An 18198-nucleotide genomic window follows, 5' to 3' on the forward strand; every position below is an offset into this window, starting at 1 on the left:
CTTCCTAGGAGACGGGGTTTCTGACTCAAAGCTCGCCTTAGTCAGAAGCCAGGACTGGTTAGAAGAAGACGGCTCTGCTATCGGGAGGGGCCACACTCAGTCACACCCCCAGGTGAACAAGCAGGCTCTGGAGCCATGGGTGGAAAAAGAGGGACCCCAAAAGAAAGCGGGTGACAGGGTGGCCACCACTGCAGGTTTCCAGTTTTGTAGGAGGCAGGGATGTCTCAGCCCCACCTTCTGGAGGTAGAGCCGGCGTGCCCTGGGGACCCTTCTGTCTGATGTTGGAAATAGACTGTATCTGGCCACCGTAACTACTAAAGGCGGAGTTCTCCCACTGAGCTGACATTCTCAGGTGGGCTCCAGGTATCCAGCAGAAACCGAAGGCACCTGTGAACTAAAGCAACATCTCTGTCCTTGCTCTTTCTGATGGATGCCTCTAAGCCTTAGCCATGGCCTGGGGAGGATGCTGAGTGCTGCTTTGGGGACATGGCCGTGTCTGTCCAGAGGCTGAGACTGGCAGCTGGTTGTCTGAATAGGGTGGATGTGGAAATGAGATTGTGATACTTTTTTTTTTTTTTGCGGTACGTGGCCCTCTCACTGCTGAGGCAGGCGGACTCTCAACCACTGCGCCACCAGGGAAGTCCGAGATTGTGATACTTTTTTAAAAAAAAAAAACAGCTTTGAGATAAAATTTATACATCACCAATTCACCTGTTCTAAGCGTGAGATTTAGAGAACTTTGTATACTTACAGAGTCGTACAGCCATCACCACAGTCTGATTTCAGAACATCCTTATCACCCTAAAAAGTAGCCTGGTGCCCAACGGCAGTTACTCTCCATAGCCATCCCCAGCCCTAGGCAACCACTGATCTAATTTTTGGGGACTAATTGGCCTTTTTGGACATCTCATAGAAATGAAATCATACAAGCTGTGTTCTTTGTGTCTGGTTTCTTTCCCCGAGCAAACCTCTTTTTTTTGAGGTTCATACATGTCGTAGTGTGTACCAATACTTCATTCCTTTCTATTGCTGAGTAATATCCCAACGTATGGATAGACCACATTTTATTTATATGATACTCTCATGTCCCTTACCTCCATGGAAATTTTTAAAAGTGAAGCATATGAAAAAATTGGGGTTCAATGAATTTCAGCTTCTGAGTCAAGGAGCTGCACCCTTTCTTCTGCTGAAGGAACCCCAACTCCTCCCAGCAGCAACAACCATCAGGGGGAGTCTGGACAGAATAAAACAATGGGAAGATGGTCTGGGGAACCTTAATTTAAGAATTTTGACTGTGGACTTCAAAACTTACAAGGGCAAAAATTTTGATCTCAGATTTTAATTCCTTTTGGACTTGAATATATTTGGATTTCTATCTGTCAGGGAGTCATTCCTGAACTTTTCATTTCTCCGGGAGAATTTGCAAAAGGGAGGTGCTGGCAGGTTATTGTTGGAGGATCTTGATGCAAATGAACTCAGGGCTGTCCTTGAATCATACTGCAAAACCCCTGACATACTTTGTTTAATAGCGTAGCGGGATGCGATCTGAATGGGTTTTAGAATTAGGGAGAATTTCCTGCCTTGGGTCTGGAGTATCCTTTGAGTTTATTTCAATAATGTAACATTCGAATCATTTCCAAAACCTTCATGGGGCTGGAAAAAAAATTTCTTCCACCAACCAGCAGTCCCAGAAGGACACACACAGGGGCAAGGAATGGGGGTTTGGGGGAGCAGGGCTGTCCTGAGTCCCGACCAACAGCTGTTCTCCTTCCCCAGGGCACTAGTCACACCCCTGGCAATCCTCAGATTAACCAGAAGCCCAGTGGGCTTGGAGAACAAAACGACGGAGATCGGCAAGGGAAGAACATACCAACCACCCTGAGCATGGGTGCCCCACCTGAAACAGGGCTGGCCTCTCCCTGCCCCTTTCTCACTGAGCAATGCACGCCATCCGATGAAAAGTTTGGGTACGCATTGCCAGTCAGCCTATCTTACTCGTGGGAGTGGGCTACTGGCAGAAAGCAAGACTCGGCTTGCTTTTTTGTCAGGATGGGGGAGCCATCCCAACATGTCCAGTGGGTGACAAAGCCTGTCCATCTCTGCTGGTCAGCCAGCCAGCCCACCTGATCTCACCTACACTTGTCCTCTGACTCTGTCTGTACCTGTATCGGGGGTGATATTTTATCCCTAATACGCTATAATGTGCTTCATCTCTCAATGTACTGAGACCTCAAAAAGATGTAAAGAAAAGAGGAGAAATTAGCACTGAGCCTGTGGAATCCCTAGGATTTTTGTTTTAAAAATCCTCAACATTTTTACTTTATTTGTGTATAATGATAAAAGTTAGATCATAAAGATAAGGTGATAAAGATTAAATTGCTAATTAAAATGATAATACCGGTGAAGGTCATTATTCAGACCTGGCAGTGATTTTATCACCCTCAAAATGTCTGCAGGACATCAACCAGTTGATCCCCAAATGGTGTCCTGAGACAGATGGAAAGTACAATATTTCCTGTTGCGGACAGAAGAGATAAGTGAGACTGACAGAGATGAAGTGACTCGTTTAGGGTCACCCAGTTAATAAGTAGGAAGCCACCCATCCCTCTTGGACCTGTGGCTCTTTAAAAACAGCAAATGATGAAAATGATATTGATATTGTCAGAGCATCAATGAGCTGGGGTCGGATGGGTCATTTGATTCTGTAGTTCTATACTTATTCTCTGGGAAAAAAGTTACATGCCACTAAGTTGAAAACCAATGTCATATCCCTTGAGATTGCGGTAAGTTACAGACAAACATAGTTTGGATATTACTCTCAGGGCATGTAGAATCTAGTAGGCAGAGGTAAGGCGAGGGCATACAGACACTAATAATACAGTCACAAGAGTAAACATAGTTGGCAGCGGCTGGGAGGCAGGGGCAATGGAGTTGCTATTCAATGGGGATAGAGTTTCAGTCATGCAGGATGAAAAAGTTCTACAGATCTGCTGTACAACAGTTAACAGTACTGTACCGTACACTTAGAAGCTTGTTAAGAGGGCAGATCTTATGTGTTTTTTACCAAACACAAAAATAAAGATAATCACAACAAAATAGGCATGGACTTGGGAGCACTTCCCACGGGCCAGGCTGTGTTGCTTTTCGTGAACGAACTAGCTTCTCCTTAGAAGGACTCCCTGAAGTGTGTCACAGCACCCACAGTTCACAGGAGCAGAGGCTGAGGTTCAAGGGTGTACAGAGCTCATGTGTTGGGGTGCAAGTCAGTGAGTTCATGCATGAAGTGCCTGGGTGGTCCAGGCTCCAAGCAGGTGAAATGCAGGAGGGGCAGGTGAATGGGATGCAAGGAAGGAGAGAAGGACCCTCCAGACGGACACAAGAGCAGGAGCTGATGCCGAGCCATGGGAGAAAAGTGACAAGTTCAGTCCGCAGGAGCATGGACTACAAAATACCACTGGAGCAACAAGACAAGAGAGGCAAGCCACACTGGAGCAGGCAGAGTGCCAGGCCACATCACCTCGTCTCGCCTCTGCAACAGCTCTACGAGGCTGTTATACACATGCCACATCTGGAGTTCAGAGATGGTGATTTACAGGGGCCACACAGCTCCAAAATGGCTAAGTTAGGAGTCAAGCTAGGTCTGTCTGAGACCGAGTCTGTGCTCTGCTTACAGCCCCATGTTCTTTTCTCTGAGCACCAGTTTAAGAATTGGGGGGATTTATTTTTACATCATTGAAGAAAGGCACTGAAGATCACTTAGCTGGCATGTATCATACACTTTTTATGACACTGCTTAAACCAGAGCCAGCAAAGAGGTCATTACTTGTGGGCCGACTCCACTGGTGGCTTCTGTCAATAATATGGTGTTAAGAAGGATTCTGAGGCTTCATCTAGACTCAGAGAGAAAGAGTGGTGGATTGATGAGCAACGTGGGTCATGTGTATGGAAGTGGAGAGGTCAGTAAGAGTCCCAGGCATGTGAGAGGCACTAGAGCATCCTGGGTACGGGGTGGATGGAGGAATCCAGACTTTCTGAGTTTGAATCTCAGCCTTGAGTGCCAGTCCTATGGCCTTGGGCAAGTTCCTAACCACCTTAGTCTCTTTATCTGAAGACAGGGCACGTACTCAGAATAAAAGAAATCTCACCTTCCTAGGAAAACTGACAATTCTGAAGTCATAGTAACAACTGCATTCAGAATTGGTTTTAAATCTCCTTAATTAACCAATGACAACTCGCCTCAGGAAACACATCTCTGAAAGCCAATGAGTGACAGTGTCATACCTTGAAAGGGAGCCAATCAGTAGCGGAGTTACTCCCGTGAACACGCCTGAACACGCTTGAACATGTCAAGAGCATGCTTCCAGGGCTGATGTCAGACCACGCCCGTGTCTGTCCAGCACTCCCCAAAACAAGCTCTTCATTTTACTGAGTGATGGTCATTTTGGTCATCTGGGTGATGGATATATTGGGGTTCACTCTAATCTCTGTGCATGCTTGAAATTTTTCATAATAAATGTTGAATATATATATATATTTCAAAAACTCTTTCCCCAAATCCCACCTCTCTCAACCTAAGTGACAAGCCAGCTACCTAGTTGCAGATACCGAGCAGTGGCCTCCTCTGATGCCCTGATAGTACAATCCGTTGTGAGGACCGACTGCATGAACACATGTCACGTGTCTAAGATGCCTGCTGCACATCCCGTGCTCTGTGAGTATCTGTACGTATTTTCATCATTTTCCACCCCTGGCTTCATACACATGGCTATTACCTTGCAGAAACTTCTTCCTGAAAGCCTGGAACCCTCTTGAGGTCTGGTTTCCAGCCGACTCCCTAACGGTGAGGCCGGTGATGTTGTCCAGTAAGAGCAGGTCAGAGAGGTTGGCAGCCGCGGGTGTCCTGGTGTTGTTCACAGACAGTCGCACATGGGCTGTCGGCCACTCGCTCTGCACGGACACCTAGGACAGGAGGCAAAGTGAGGATGGGCTTGCTGGCAAACCCGACTTCCCCAAACGAGGCCCCAGCTCAACCTGTGCCCGTGGGAGGGGATTAAGGTCTCACAAAGGTTCTAGAATTTATCAGGTTTGATTCCAAAGGCCCCAGGAGAATTTTGACTCCCGCTTGCCAAGCTGTTGCTCAGAGATCATTTCAAAGAAACCGGGACCCTGAAATGCAGTGAAATGATGCCCACAGAGAAACTTAGAAGAAAAAACAGCCACGTACAGGACCACAGTCAGGCTGGGGAGATTGTGACAACTGGTGTCCCCAAGAAAAGCAAACAGTGGCTCTTTCTTACTCTATTAGTTTGAAGATTCAGCCCCAGCCAGTCCAGGGCCTCTGATTGCCATCTGATCTCCAGGTTTGCCCCAAGCTGGTCTCCTGTCTCCTGGCCAGTCACCCCCTTCAGGGTTCTGCCTGCCCAGTGTTTGAATAGCTCAGGGCTAGGGAGTTCCCTGATGGCCTAGCGGTTAGGATTCCAGGCTTTCACTGCTGTGGCCTAGGTTCAATCCCTAGCTGGGGAACTGAGATCCCCCAAGCCATGTGGTGAGGCCAGAAAAAAAAAAAAGTCAAATGAATAGCTCAGCTATTCAAAGCCAATGGCCCACCAGCAGCCTGGCTCCCCACCTGGCCTCTGTGACGTTGCCCTGCTCCCTCTCTCGAACCCTATCTCCCACCACTCCTGCCCTTCCTTCACCCCAGCTCTGCTGAAAGAGACACAGGAGCTGAGAAAAGAGAGGGAAGCCATGTATGTCCCAAGAAGAGTGAGCTCTGGAATGTAATAAATGAAAAAAGCAAGTTGTAAAACTTCGTGTATGGAATACTGGCACCAACGTAAAAAGGGGAAGAAGGAAGGTATGTGTACGTACCTACGTGCATACACACACACACACACACACTCATAACTGAGTGCTTGTGGCAGGAAACATCTTCAGAAGGACACAGGAGAAACTGGTAGTACCAATTTTATCCAGGAAAGGGAGCAAGACAGCTGACGGCCTGGGCTGAAATGAGGGCTGTGCAGTACATGGTCAGCTCAGCAGGCTTGGATTGTCCAAACCTTGCACATCCCAAAGAAAGGACCAGCTCCTGGGAGACTAACCTCTAAAGACCTTGGCACATCCTGCCTGATAAGAGTGTCTTTATATCCTACGGCTTTGGGCCACCCCAGGTAGCCTCTGCAAACAATGTGGTTCACGGTGAGGGCCTTGGGCCAAGCTATGTTCAGGTGACCTGAATAACAGAGGTCAGCGACATGGGTGCTCCATGCCTACATGATGGATCCTTAATAAAAATCCTGGATTCCATGGCTTGGGTGAGCATCCCTGGTTGATGCCACACATCACTGCTGGGCAAATTAAATGCTGTTCCTTCAACTCCACCAGGAGAAGACTGGCTATCTTGGGCCTGGTCTCCCCAGAACTCTGTCCTATGCGCCTTTTGCTTTGCTGACTATAATCTATATCATTTTGCTGCTATAACCTGTAACTGTGTGTAGAACCGCTTTTCTGAGTTCTGTGAGTCCTTCTAGGGAAGCACTGAACCTGAGGGTGGTCTTGGGGACCCTCAACACAGGATCATGTGAAAGCCATCTCATGAGATTAGTAAGGGCCAAAGACCTAAAAGACATTAAGTGAGTTTTTAAACTTTCGGGTATCATATCAATGTTAAACTCTGAGAGAAAATATATACTTCCTCATTTTAAATGATCATAGAGGATTTTCACTGCCAATAATTTTATTGTTACCAAAGAATCTTAGTCCTGGTGCTGCCATATAAAATATAAGATCCCTGTGGGCCACATCATCACCCGTGTCCAGACATGGGTAGATAACCACGTGATTCGCCAGTTCTTTAAATACATAACTCTACTAATATATGATTTGGGTAAATTCAATTATTTTCTCTTTAAGTATAAACTACCTATGAATACTCACCACTGCACATTTCTGAAAAATTACTCCATTCTCAGAAGTTCCTTGAATGTCTCTTGAAATGTCTCCATACTACAATAAAATATAGAAATCATTAGAAAATGAAAAATATTTCATGCTACATTTGTCAAGTAAAAGTACAAGATGAACTTTATTTTTTTTTTTTTTTGCGTTACGCGGGCCTCTCCCTGTTGTGGCCTCTCCCGTTGCGGAGCACAGGCTCCGGACGCGCAGGCTCAGCGGCCATGGCTCACGGGCCCAGCCGCTCCGCAGCACGTGGGATCTTCCCAGACCGGGGCACGAACCCGTGTCCCCTGCATCGGCAGGCGGACTCTCAAACACTGCGCCACCAGGGAAGCCCAAGATGAACTTTTAAAAGGGCCAGGCAGAGGGGTTACTTCTGCTGGTGTAGTAACTCCCATCAATCCTGAAGATTTTTTTAAAAGGAGTATTACAGGACTGGAACTTAAAACCTATGAGGGAAGAAGAACGTGGACGTGGATCACACGGGGCTATGTCCTGGTCTGGGGTGCGTGTCAATGACACCATTGTCACAGGGACTCAGCAAACCAGGGTTGACACTTCAGCAGAAGGAATGTGAGCAGAGCTATGGAAAAGTCCTTTAAGGACTGCACACATGTCCTGTGTGGGGTACACCAGCCACACAGCAGGGACTGAGTGAACGTGGACCACAGCACGTTGGGGCACCTCCCATGAGCTGGATACATCATCAACAGGGAGAGAATCAACCCGAGATTGGGCTCCTCCAGCCCCATGACGGCTCCCCTGGAAGGACACCAGTGGAAAGCCAGAGCTCGCCCACCAGATGCCGGCCCCACTGCCCCTCGTAATCACAACCGGTCCCTGTTCATTTCCACCCTTGCCATATGCCCCGTGACCCCAGGCCATGCCTCCCCGCTGTCTGCCCTGCCCCCCTCCATCTGCAGTGGGTGGAGCCATACTCTCAATCACAGACCACAGCAGCTCTCAGTGATACCAACGGTCATAACAATGGCTATTCTTTCCCAAGTGCCAGGCATATGCCCATCACTGTACACATATGAATTCTATTACTCCCATTTTACAGATGAGGAAACTAAGCCTCATGAGGGTTAACGCACTTGCCCGAGGCTGCATAGGCAGGAAGCTTGGACTCCATCCCAGGCTGTGTGCTCTGTATCCTATGATCCTCCCACACCACACACCCCTCTCCAGAGCGTGAGGCTCTCATTGTACAGAAGCGAACAAAGACACAGAAAGGGGAAGTCATGTTCCTGAGAACACGCTGACCACATGCAGCAGCATAAGCTGACCAGGCCTCCGATTCCAGTTGAGTCTCTGTCCATGACCCCACCCTCGTGCTCTGACGTGCCAGGCCCCCAGTGAGTCCTGGAGGGCAGACGCCTGGCTTTCTACTCTTCTGATCCCCACACAGCATCTTGCAAACGACAATTGAACAAACACAGCTTGCTGGGCAAAGACACACAGGAAGGGGGATGGAGGTGCTGCCGAAAGAGGGGCTGAGTCGCCTGTCACTGGAGAGGGTTGGAAAGACGATGACAAACGTGGTGGGTTGAATGTGGCTCCACGTCCTAAAGCCCAGAACCTGGGAATGTCACGCTATTTGGAAAAGGGGTCTTTGAAGATGTAATTAAGCCAAGGCTCTCAAGATGAGATCATTCTGGATTTAGGTGGATTGGATTTAGCTAGGCCCTAAATCCAATGACAAGTGTCCTTACCAGTGACAGAAAAGGAGAATAAACACCCACAGAGAAGATGCCACAAGAAGGTGGAAACAGAGTGACAGTAAATGTTACACGTCAACTGGCTGGGCCATGGTATCCAGCCATGGTACCCAGATATTTAGTCAAACATGTCCAGATGTCACTGTGAAGGTATTTTAGATGAGAGTAATGTTTAGGTCAATGGACTTTGAATAAAGCTGATGACCCTCCATGAGGTGGGTGGGCCTCGCCCAATCAGGTGAGGCCTTAATGGAAAAGACTGGGGTTTTCCCTAAGGAAAAGGGAATTCTGTGGCAGACACCTTTCCAACTTGAGCATCAGTTCTTCCCTCGGTCTCCAGCCTGCCCTGCAGAGTGTGGACTTGCCAGTCCCCACAATTAAATGAGCAATTCTTTAAAATAAATCCCCCCCGCCTCTCGCTCACATGTGTCCTATCTGTTTTGTTTCTACCAGGGAATCCTAATATAGAGATTGGAGTGAGGCAGCCACAAACCAAGGAAAGCTATCAGAAGCTGGAAGAAACAAGGATGGATCTTCTCCTACAAGCCCCCAGTGACAGCACGCCTCTGCTGACACCTTGACTTCCCACCTCCAGAACAGGGAGAGAATAAATGTCATTGTTTTAAGCCACCAAGTTGGCGGAAATTTGTTACACAGTCTAGGAAACTAATACAAATATGTAGCCGGGGGCCAAGAAGGGGCTTGTGGTCATGGTAGCCTGTTGGCTGAACGCAGTGGTCCTCAAGGCATTTTAAGTCATGAAAGCTTAGGTGGAAGCGCTATGTGAACACATTACAACATTTTAACAGAATATGTTAAACACATTACACAGAATATGAAGGACAGCGGGGCAGGGGCAGTGGTTAAGAGCAGGGGCTCCAAATCCTGGCTCTGCCACTTCGGCCTGTGGGACCCTGAACAAGCCTCTTAATCTCTCCAATCCTCATTTCCTCTCTGTAAAATGGGAATTAAAACAGTACCTGTTTAAGAAACTCGTAATGAGGCCCCAGTGAGATTATGCATAGACAGTGCTAAGCCTCATGCCTGGCAAATAGAAAACATTTGTTAAACACCTAGCCCTATTATCGGTAGCAGCATTTTTATAACAGGGGCAAGTGAATCAGTCTGGTTAAAACAGGACCCCCTGCCCTGCTTTAGAACCAGCTGACGCGGGGACCCAATGCTCAGATTCACACATCCTGTTCATCTAAATACTGTATATTGTACGGAAGCAGCAGCTCTCTGGAAAGTAAGAGGGATTTGCTTCCCAATGATAACTATATTCAGTGAAAGAGGAAGAATAGGTTTTTTGGAGGAACAAAAGCCTCTGACATTTTCTACACATATGGTCCAAAATTGGCTTCTTTACAACTTCTGATATGTCTTTTAAAGAACTGAACATGTTACTTACCAAGTGGTGTGTTACAGCAGACTCTCTTTTAAACAAGGTCTTCTTGGGCCACGAGGGTATAAAAGCAAATATGGAATGAATCCATGGCCCACTAGAAGCTGCAGAAGTCGGGGGTGGGTTAAAGACTTCAGTTTTCTTATTGAATTTCATTCCAAATGGTGCTTCTACTGCAAAATAACAATGCACATGCATTACATAATACAGAAAGGCAGCGGTTAAACTCCAGAGGCAAACCACGTGGTACGTGAAGGCACTTGGAAAATCTTTGCTGAGTAAGTGAATAAATGAGTGAATGAATGAATGGCTTACCATCTCTTTGCCAAGAAGATGAGGCATTCTTATTGGGAGACACAGAGCTTAAGGACAGTGTTTCTCGAAGTCTGTGCTCCTTACCTGGGCTGTAGGCTGAAATGTACATTCCTGGGCCCTACCCCAGACCTACTGAGTCAGAACCACTAGGCAAGGGAGGAGCCACAGGTGATTCTTACACACCTGGCATCAGATACGCCCTGCGTTCGAATCCTGGCTCTGTCACTCACCAGCTGTGTCCTGGGGAAACTCATCTGACCACTGTGTAAATTTATATTTTGAAGTGACCTGAATTGTGGAGTTGTGCCTTTTCAACATTTATCTTCTATCCAGATATAAACTTATATTGACTGAGAACGAGTCCTGTTATTCAGTCTTTCTTACACAGAGTATTGAGAGCAAGGTCTTTAGAAGTGCTTTTCAACCCCTTTTTAATAGAATTTCTAAATATATGTAGGAAAAATTAAAATTAGAAAAAAAAAGGACGTGGAACTGGAATCCTAGATAAAATCAATATCTTTTTTTCTAGAATAGTAACTGTGGTTGATTCAGTTCGTGATGTTGGAATGGCGACAAAGGTAAGCATCGGGGAATTGACAGCCCTCACATGGAAAGAGGCAGGAGCTCTCCCAGGCTGGCTGCTCAGTCGGGATTGTTTGAGTCAATCACACAAGTGGGACAGGACACCCACCTCTGGACCGCAGCCCAGCCCCTCGGGCTAAGAACAAATGTTTTCCCAGAAGACTTGCCGGATATAAAATCCTAAGGCCACTCTGGGCTTCATCTCTGGTGCAGGCATCCTGCAGGTGCCCCCTGCTCCTCCAGGCCTTCAGAAGGCCCAGCCGCAGGCTCTGATGAAGACCTGAATGACGCAGCCACTGTTACTGTCCACAGACAGTATAGAAGGAAGTCAAGCTCCGAAGTGACCATCACCACCCACTGCATCATTGCCCAGCAGCCTCCCCACTAGTGCCACTCTCACATGGGTCACCTGTACTATTTGTGCAGGTGTTTGGATGCATCCTTACTCCCTCGCCTCTGGGCTGCCACAGGCCTGGAAGCCTCTCCCTCCATCCCCTTTTCCTGCTAACTGCCACTCCTCAGGACTCAGTTGAGCAGCACCTCCTCCAGGAAGCCCTCCCTGAAGCCCTCCCAGTGGCCTTAGTCCTCCACCCCCTGCTCTCACTACAACCACAGTCCTTAGTGCACTGCGCTCCCTTTGACCGACAAGTCTGCTTAATCAGTGGCTAAAAGGTCTCTGTGATTACTGTGGTATCACCTCAACCTATTTTATGCAAATGAAAACATTGGATTTTGTAAAATGTAAAGACTGCAGAGAGTAATAAAAGATATAAAAAGTACTTTTAATTCCCCCAGGAAATGAAATATGTTTATCCCTGGTATAAAACAAAGAGGTGTATTCATAATCTGTGCCGAGAAGATTCTGGACAAAAAAATTATTCTGCCTGCCCAGTACCCCTGCCTTCATGGTAGCCCACAACACACACACACACACTAGTCAGTAAGATTCTTATTCTATACAGAAAAACCTGGATCCCAGCCCATCCTGGTCCCCAGGAGGCCAGAATTAGGCACAGAACCCAGAACACTCTCCCCGCAAGCCCCAGTGACAGAGTCAGGGACTGGCATGGGACCCAGGCTGCACCCACTGGTCTTTCCTGAACTTTTGCCGAGCTACTGGGAAGTCTCTTCCTTTCTGCAAGTGGCAGCAGTCAGACTCCTGGAAGTCCAGCGCTGCCAGTGGTTGTCTTTCCCACCACGTGGAAAGAATATTCCTGAAAATCACACTCACCAGAGGAAAGCAGGGGCCGTGATGGAAAGAGAAACGCAGAGCCCTGACATATATACACTACCATGTGTGAAACAGATAGCTAGTGGGAACCTGCTGCATGCACAGGGAGCTCAGCTTGGTGCTCTGTGATGACCTAGATGGGTAGGATGGGGGACAGGTGGGAGTGAGGTCCAAGAGGGAGGGGATATATGCATACAGACAGCTGATTCACTTCATTGTACAGCAGAAACTAACACAACATTGTAAAGCAACTATACCCCAATTAAAAAAAAAAAAAAAGAGAGAAAGAAAGGCAGAGCCCTGAGAACACCACTCCTGCATCCAGCAGTACCGAGGGCCTGCGAGTCCCAGTTATAGGGACCAACAAATTCCTCTTTGCTTAAGTTAGTTTCAGTTGAATTTCTGTCACCCAGTGTGGTAGGCTGAATGACAGTCCCCAAAGATACCCAGGTCCTAATCCCAGGAACCTGTGAATATGTTACCTTATATGGCAACAGGGACTCTGCAGATGTGATTAAATTATGGGCCTTGTGATGGGGAAGTAACCTGGATTACCCAGGGGCCCATAAATGCAATCCCAGGTGTCCTTAAAGAGGGAGGTAGAGAGAGATCTGAGAGGCAGAAGAGAAGATCATATGCCCGTTGAGGCAAGATGCTAGTCTGCTGGCCCGGAGGCTGGAGGAAGGGGCCATGACCTGCAGAATGCAAGGAATACAGCTCCAGATCCTGGAGAAGGAAAGGCCTTCTTCCTAGGGCCTCAGAGGGCGTGAGGCCCTGCTGACACCTTGACTCAGACCAGTTAGACTGATTTTGGACTTCTGCCCTCCAGAACGATAAGAGAATACCTTCGTGCTATTTTCACCACTAAATGTGTAATAACTTGTTACAGCAGCGAAAAGAAACTCATACACTTGGCTAATACAAATACTCTGCATTTTCTTTATCAGATGCCTTCGGGGGGAATGAAGACAGACCACCTCACCCTGAATTCTGGGCTGTGCACCCAAACTCCAACGTGCTGCTGTAGAAGGTGACACATTGCCTTGCTCTGTAAGGCATGCTGGTGAGCAGGGGGCAAGGGAGGCAGAAGTAGGAGGGCTATGGCTTTAGGGTCTGGTTCTCTCTCATGGTCAAATCAATAAAAAATCAACCAAAAGAAAAACTTACCTGCAGTCAGAAAGTGAGAGCTTTCCACACTGGGCCAAATCCCATGGGGCAAGTCCTAAAAAGAGTCAAAAGGCACAAAGACATTAACGAAGGACATAGTAGGAGTGGCTGAAAGCCACTTTTGTAAATGGCTCACGTGGAGAGGAGCTGCACTTTTATCCGGAAGTCTGATGTAAATCTTTCTAAGTCGATCATCCCACCAGCTTTTGAATATAGGATGATGTAACTGCAGTTCTGGGAGCTGTCTAGGGAGACAGCAGAGTGTAGGGGAAATTTTATATAGTTGGACAGACCTGGGTTCAAATCCCATCTCTGCTTTTCATGAACCCCGTGATGCTGGGAGAGCCTCAAGTCTCCGAACTCCCAAGATCCTGCAAGTTTTCACAGAGTGGCACATAAAACACTAGCCTGGGAGTCCGGAGAACTGGATTCGAACTGGACCATTTACTTGCTGTGTGCCCTTGGCCAAGTCTCTCAGCCTCTCTGAGCCTCAGATTCCTCCTCTGAAAACTGTGGACCTCAAAGCATCCTCCCAGCTTGCTTCACCTCGCTCAGTGATGAAAACTTGTCTAAATGGGGCCCAGCCAACCCGTCCACTCTACCTTTGTAAAATACTGAGCCTTGGAAAGGCCCAGACTCCACCACTATAAAACAATGATAATAATAATTACTGCTATTATAGCGCCCTGGCTACAGCCATTGAAGTGGGCCAAGCCCAGTCTGTTCACAGCAGCATTATTCACAGTAGCCAAAAGGTGGAAGCAACCCAGTGTCCACTGATGGATGGATAAGTAAAAGTGGTCCATGCATACAATTCTACTTATAGGAGGTATGTCAAATCCATAGACAGAAAGTAGAATGGTGGTGGCCAGGGGCTGGGGGACAAAAGAATGGGGGGGGTTGTTGATTAATGGGGACAGAGTTTCAGTTTCACAAGATGAAAAGAGTTCTGGAGATGGAAGCACAACCGTGTGAATGTATTTAACATCGCTGAACCGTTAAGAGGGTAAATTTCGTTATGTGCCTTGTGCAACAATTACAAATATAAACAAAGAAATAAATAAAGCAGATCTGTAATCACCTAGAAAGAACTCTAATATATATCAAGTAAGATCCCTAGGTCATAAAATTATGAATAATATGGTTTCATTTAATAAAAATGGCATTTTTGTATGCTTAAGACATTATTATATATTTAATAATTATAGTTATGTATTTATATTATTTTTATATAAATTACAGTTCATTTACTAGTATATATTACTTACATATTTAATAACTTGAAAGTATATCTATATATATGTAGATATTTAACAATATACTTAATACTAATTATTTACACATTTACTATATAATTACACGTTTAACAATATATAATATCATAACCATGCATTGTTTTTAAAAGCCTAGAAAGGAGTATGCTGAAATCTTAGACTTTGGGTCTTGGGGACCAAGTCTGTGCCCAGTAGAGGGGAGAATCCCTTGTTTCCACGCCACCTATATTGTTTCATTTCTTGTAAGAGGAGCGTGTGCCCACGTGTCATTGCAACAACAGCAATAAGGAGAACATAGACTGAGTGATGGGACCTACGCATGTTCCTTCAGGGTCTTCCAGGGCCCCCACCCCCAATGTGAACGTTGTCCCCGAGACCCCCTCGGACAGGTGTGTGTGGCCAGGACAACCACTAATCCATAACGTGCCTTCCACAAGGTGGAAAGAGATGCCACTTCCTCAGAAGAAGAATGCCGTGTGCCAGACACTGATGTGGATGGAATAAGTCTTTGCTGCCATCTGGCAGGAAAAAAAATCTCCTAAGAGCATACATCCAGCCTGCGCATAGTGACCTCCTTCTAACAGGTACAGTGCAGGGGGAGGGGGTAATTTCACAGTGGAGCAACCTGGCCAGCGCTGGTCCAGCCGGGAGTTCAGGGTCAACACTGACAGCGAAACATCCCAGAAAACTTCCTCTTAATGGCTAGTCTCTACTTCTGAAATTGAAGACCATGGCATAGTTTCCAACTTATTTAATATTTCTTTCCCTTTGACTGGGAATCCACTAAAGAATCATTTTTGTCATTGTGTGTTTCATTTAAGGAAACATTTACTAATATGATCATTTTTACTGTGTGAGCAGATGTCTTTTCCCAATTTAATTCCTGGAAGCAAGGAAGAATTCCAAGCAACTCACAATTATTTGACAGTTTTCCATCTTTGTTTCCACTGGTAGAAACAGCCTTCTTAAATGTTCAACTCTTTCAAATAAATTAATAATATCTTGAATTTATGTTCATGTCTAATCTAATGTTCCCAAACTGGGATAATTTCTAGTCAGAGAAAATTTCCCAAAGCTGTTTTGTAGGACAAGGTGTTCTGTACGTTATTTTTTATGTGGCTGCATATCATTATAAACATAGAAACAACAGTTTAATGTTTCTAAATCTGTCTTCCTTTGATGCTCATAAATTGAATATGCCCTTAGGACCATGTGGGTGTTTTTTCACTGTTATAAACTATAGTGAAATCTGAAAACAAACAAATGAAAAGAAAACGCCAATAGCGATAAATCATGTTACTAGATGCACCAAGATGAATCCCAACAGAGGGCACCCTGCAAAATACCTGCCCAGTCCTCTCTAAATTGCCGAGGTCCTCAAGACAAGGAAAGTGACAGCTACATGTAAAGTGGTGTCCTGGATGGGGTCCTGGGACAGAAAAGGACATTGGGCACAAAAGCTAAGGAAATCCGAATAAACTATGGACTTTTACAATAGCATCTCAAGGTTAGACCATTAACTGTAATAAATGTATCTTACTAATGTAAGACACTAATAGTAGGGGAAACTGTGTATTGGGGGGAATATATATGAATTTTCTTTACCATGTGTACAATTTTTCTAAAGTCAAAAACTGTTCTAAGAACTAAAGTCTGTTAACCAGAAAAGACTAGAATTCATTCGTGAGGTCTCTGGGGCAAACAGTGGTGCCACGGGGCACCCGACTCCTACACGACTGCCTATACGACCCCTGCCCCTGGAACTTTCCATCCATTCTTTCACCCAGGCTTTGCCACTCGGCAGGCTCTGTGGCAGGTCCCTGACCTCACCGACGGACAGAGGTCCCCTTCCCAACAGATGCTTCCGCTTGATGGGGAGGGGCAGGATCCCAGGTAGCAAATGACTCAGGAAGCCCTCAAGTGCCAGGGACCCTTGGCTGTGGCTCCCTGAGGTCTCACCGGATCCTGGGTCTCACTAGCCTAGGGGAGACTCTCTGGGGGCTCCTTGGCCACCGTGAGCAGCCTGCTCTCCCAGACACCACACCAACTGCCACCTTCAATATCCAGCCTTCCCCTCCCTAGTGATCCCCTTCTCCCAGATGACACAGCTCCTGACAAGGTCACCAGGACCTCTACAAGGCCTCAGTTCACAGCCAGTTCTCCATCCTTATTGCACACAACTCACCAGCAGCATTTGGTATGTGAGCATATTAGCATCCTATGGCTGCTGTAACAAATCATCACAAACTGAGTGGCTTAAAACAAACACATGTATATTACTGTATGGTTCTGGAGGTTAGGAGTCTGACATGGGTCTCACTGAGCTAAAATCAAAGTGTCTGCAGGGCTGCATTCTTTTCTGGAGGCTCTGGGTAAGCCTCTTCCAGCCTCTAGAGGCAGCCCACACTCCTTAGCTCATGGCCCCTTCCTGCATCTTCAAAGCCAGCAGCAGTGGATTGAGGCCTCCCACTGCATCCCTCTGACCTTCCAATGTCACATCTTCTGACTCTCTCCTGCCTCCCTCTTCCATTTTTAAGGACCCTTGGGATTACCCTGGGACCACCGGGATGTTCCGAGATAACCTCCCTTTTATAAGGTCAGCTGATTAGCAACCTGGACACCACCTGCAATGTTAATCTCCCTTTGCCGTGTGATGTAAGACACTCACAGGCTCCAGGGATCAGTATGTGAACATCTTTGGGGAGCCCTCTCTCCCTCTGAAATACTTTCCTCCCTTGACCTGTGGGTCACAGTCTTGGTCTTATCTCCTTTGCTGGATGCCTGGCCCTGGTGTTGCTCCAGGCCTCTGCCCTAAGGCCTCACTCTTCTCAAACCAAACCATACTTACTCCCAAGGGGAACTCAGCCAGGCCCTGTGGGGTTAAAGGCCTGTGTACACTGTCCACTCCTTGATATAGATCTCCAGCTCAGATTCCTCCCCCAGATCAAGACTCACCCATCCACCACTCTCCTGTACATCTCTACCCGGATGCCTCATAGGTACGTCAAACTCAACAAGACCAAATCAGAATTCCTGATTGCCTCTGAGGTTTCTGCATATTAGCTAATGATAGCTCTAGTCCCTCATCTGCTCAGGCCCAAGTCCTTGGTTTCATCCTTCACTCCTCTCTTCCTCTCTCTCAACCCACATCCAATCCCAGCAAATCCCCTGGCTCTACTTTCAAAGTATACCCCCAATCCACAACTTCTCAGCAGCCCTCCACTAACCTCCCTGGCCCATTTCACCTCCATCGTCTGCCTGGTCTCCCACATGCCTCCTCTCTTGGTTTTTCTTTCCACCTCTGCCCTCTATCCTCTACTCCCACACCTGCCATGGGGATGCTTTAAAAAGACGAGTCAGGGCTTCCCTGGTGGCGCAGTGGTTGAGAGTCCGCCTGCCGATGCAGTGCCCCTGTCTCGGAAGATCCCACATGCCGCGGAGCGGCTGGGGCCGTGAGCCATGGCCGCTGAGCCTGCGCGTCCGGAGCCTGTGCTCCGCAACAGGAGAGGCCACAGCAGTGAGAGGCCCGCGTACCGCATAAAAAAA

General features: G+C 47.0%; 1 protein-coding gene across 1 annotated transcript in view; it reads right to left on the minus strand.

Annotated features, from left to right (window-relative positions):
- EVC2 (EvC ciliary complex subunit 2) overlaps window positions 1–18198 on the minus strand; it is a 144545-nt gene that overhangs the window by 121835 nt on the left and 4512 nt on the right. The window contains exons 2-5 of the mRNA XM_024741863.1: window positions 13379–13433; window positions 10090–10256; window positions 6937–7005; window positions 4773–4959 (exon numbers count right to left, since the gene is read on the minus strand). Coding sequence (XP_024597631.1) covers window positions 4773–4959; window positions 6937–7005; window positions 10090–10256; window positions 13379–13433 — 478 coding nt within the window. The remainder of the gene's footprint in view (window positions 1–4772; window positions 4960–6936; window positions 7006–10089; window positions 10257–13378; window positions 13434–18198) is intronic.

Source organism: Neophocaena asiaeorientalis, unplaced genomic scaffold (assembly GCF_003031525.2).
Source record: "Neophocaena asiaeorientalis asiaeorientalis breed wild unplaced genomic scaffold, Neophocaena_asiaeorientalis_V1.1 scaffold218, whole genome shotgun sequence".
Taxonomy (NCBI): Eukaryota; Metazoa; Chordata; class Mammalia; order Artiodactyla; family Phocoenidae; genus Neophocaena; species Neophocaena asiaeorientalis.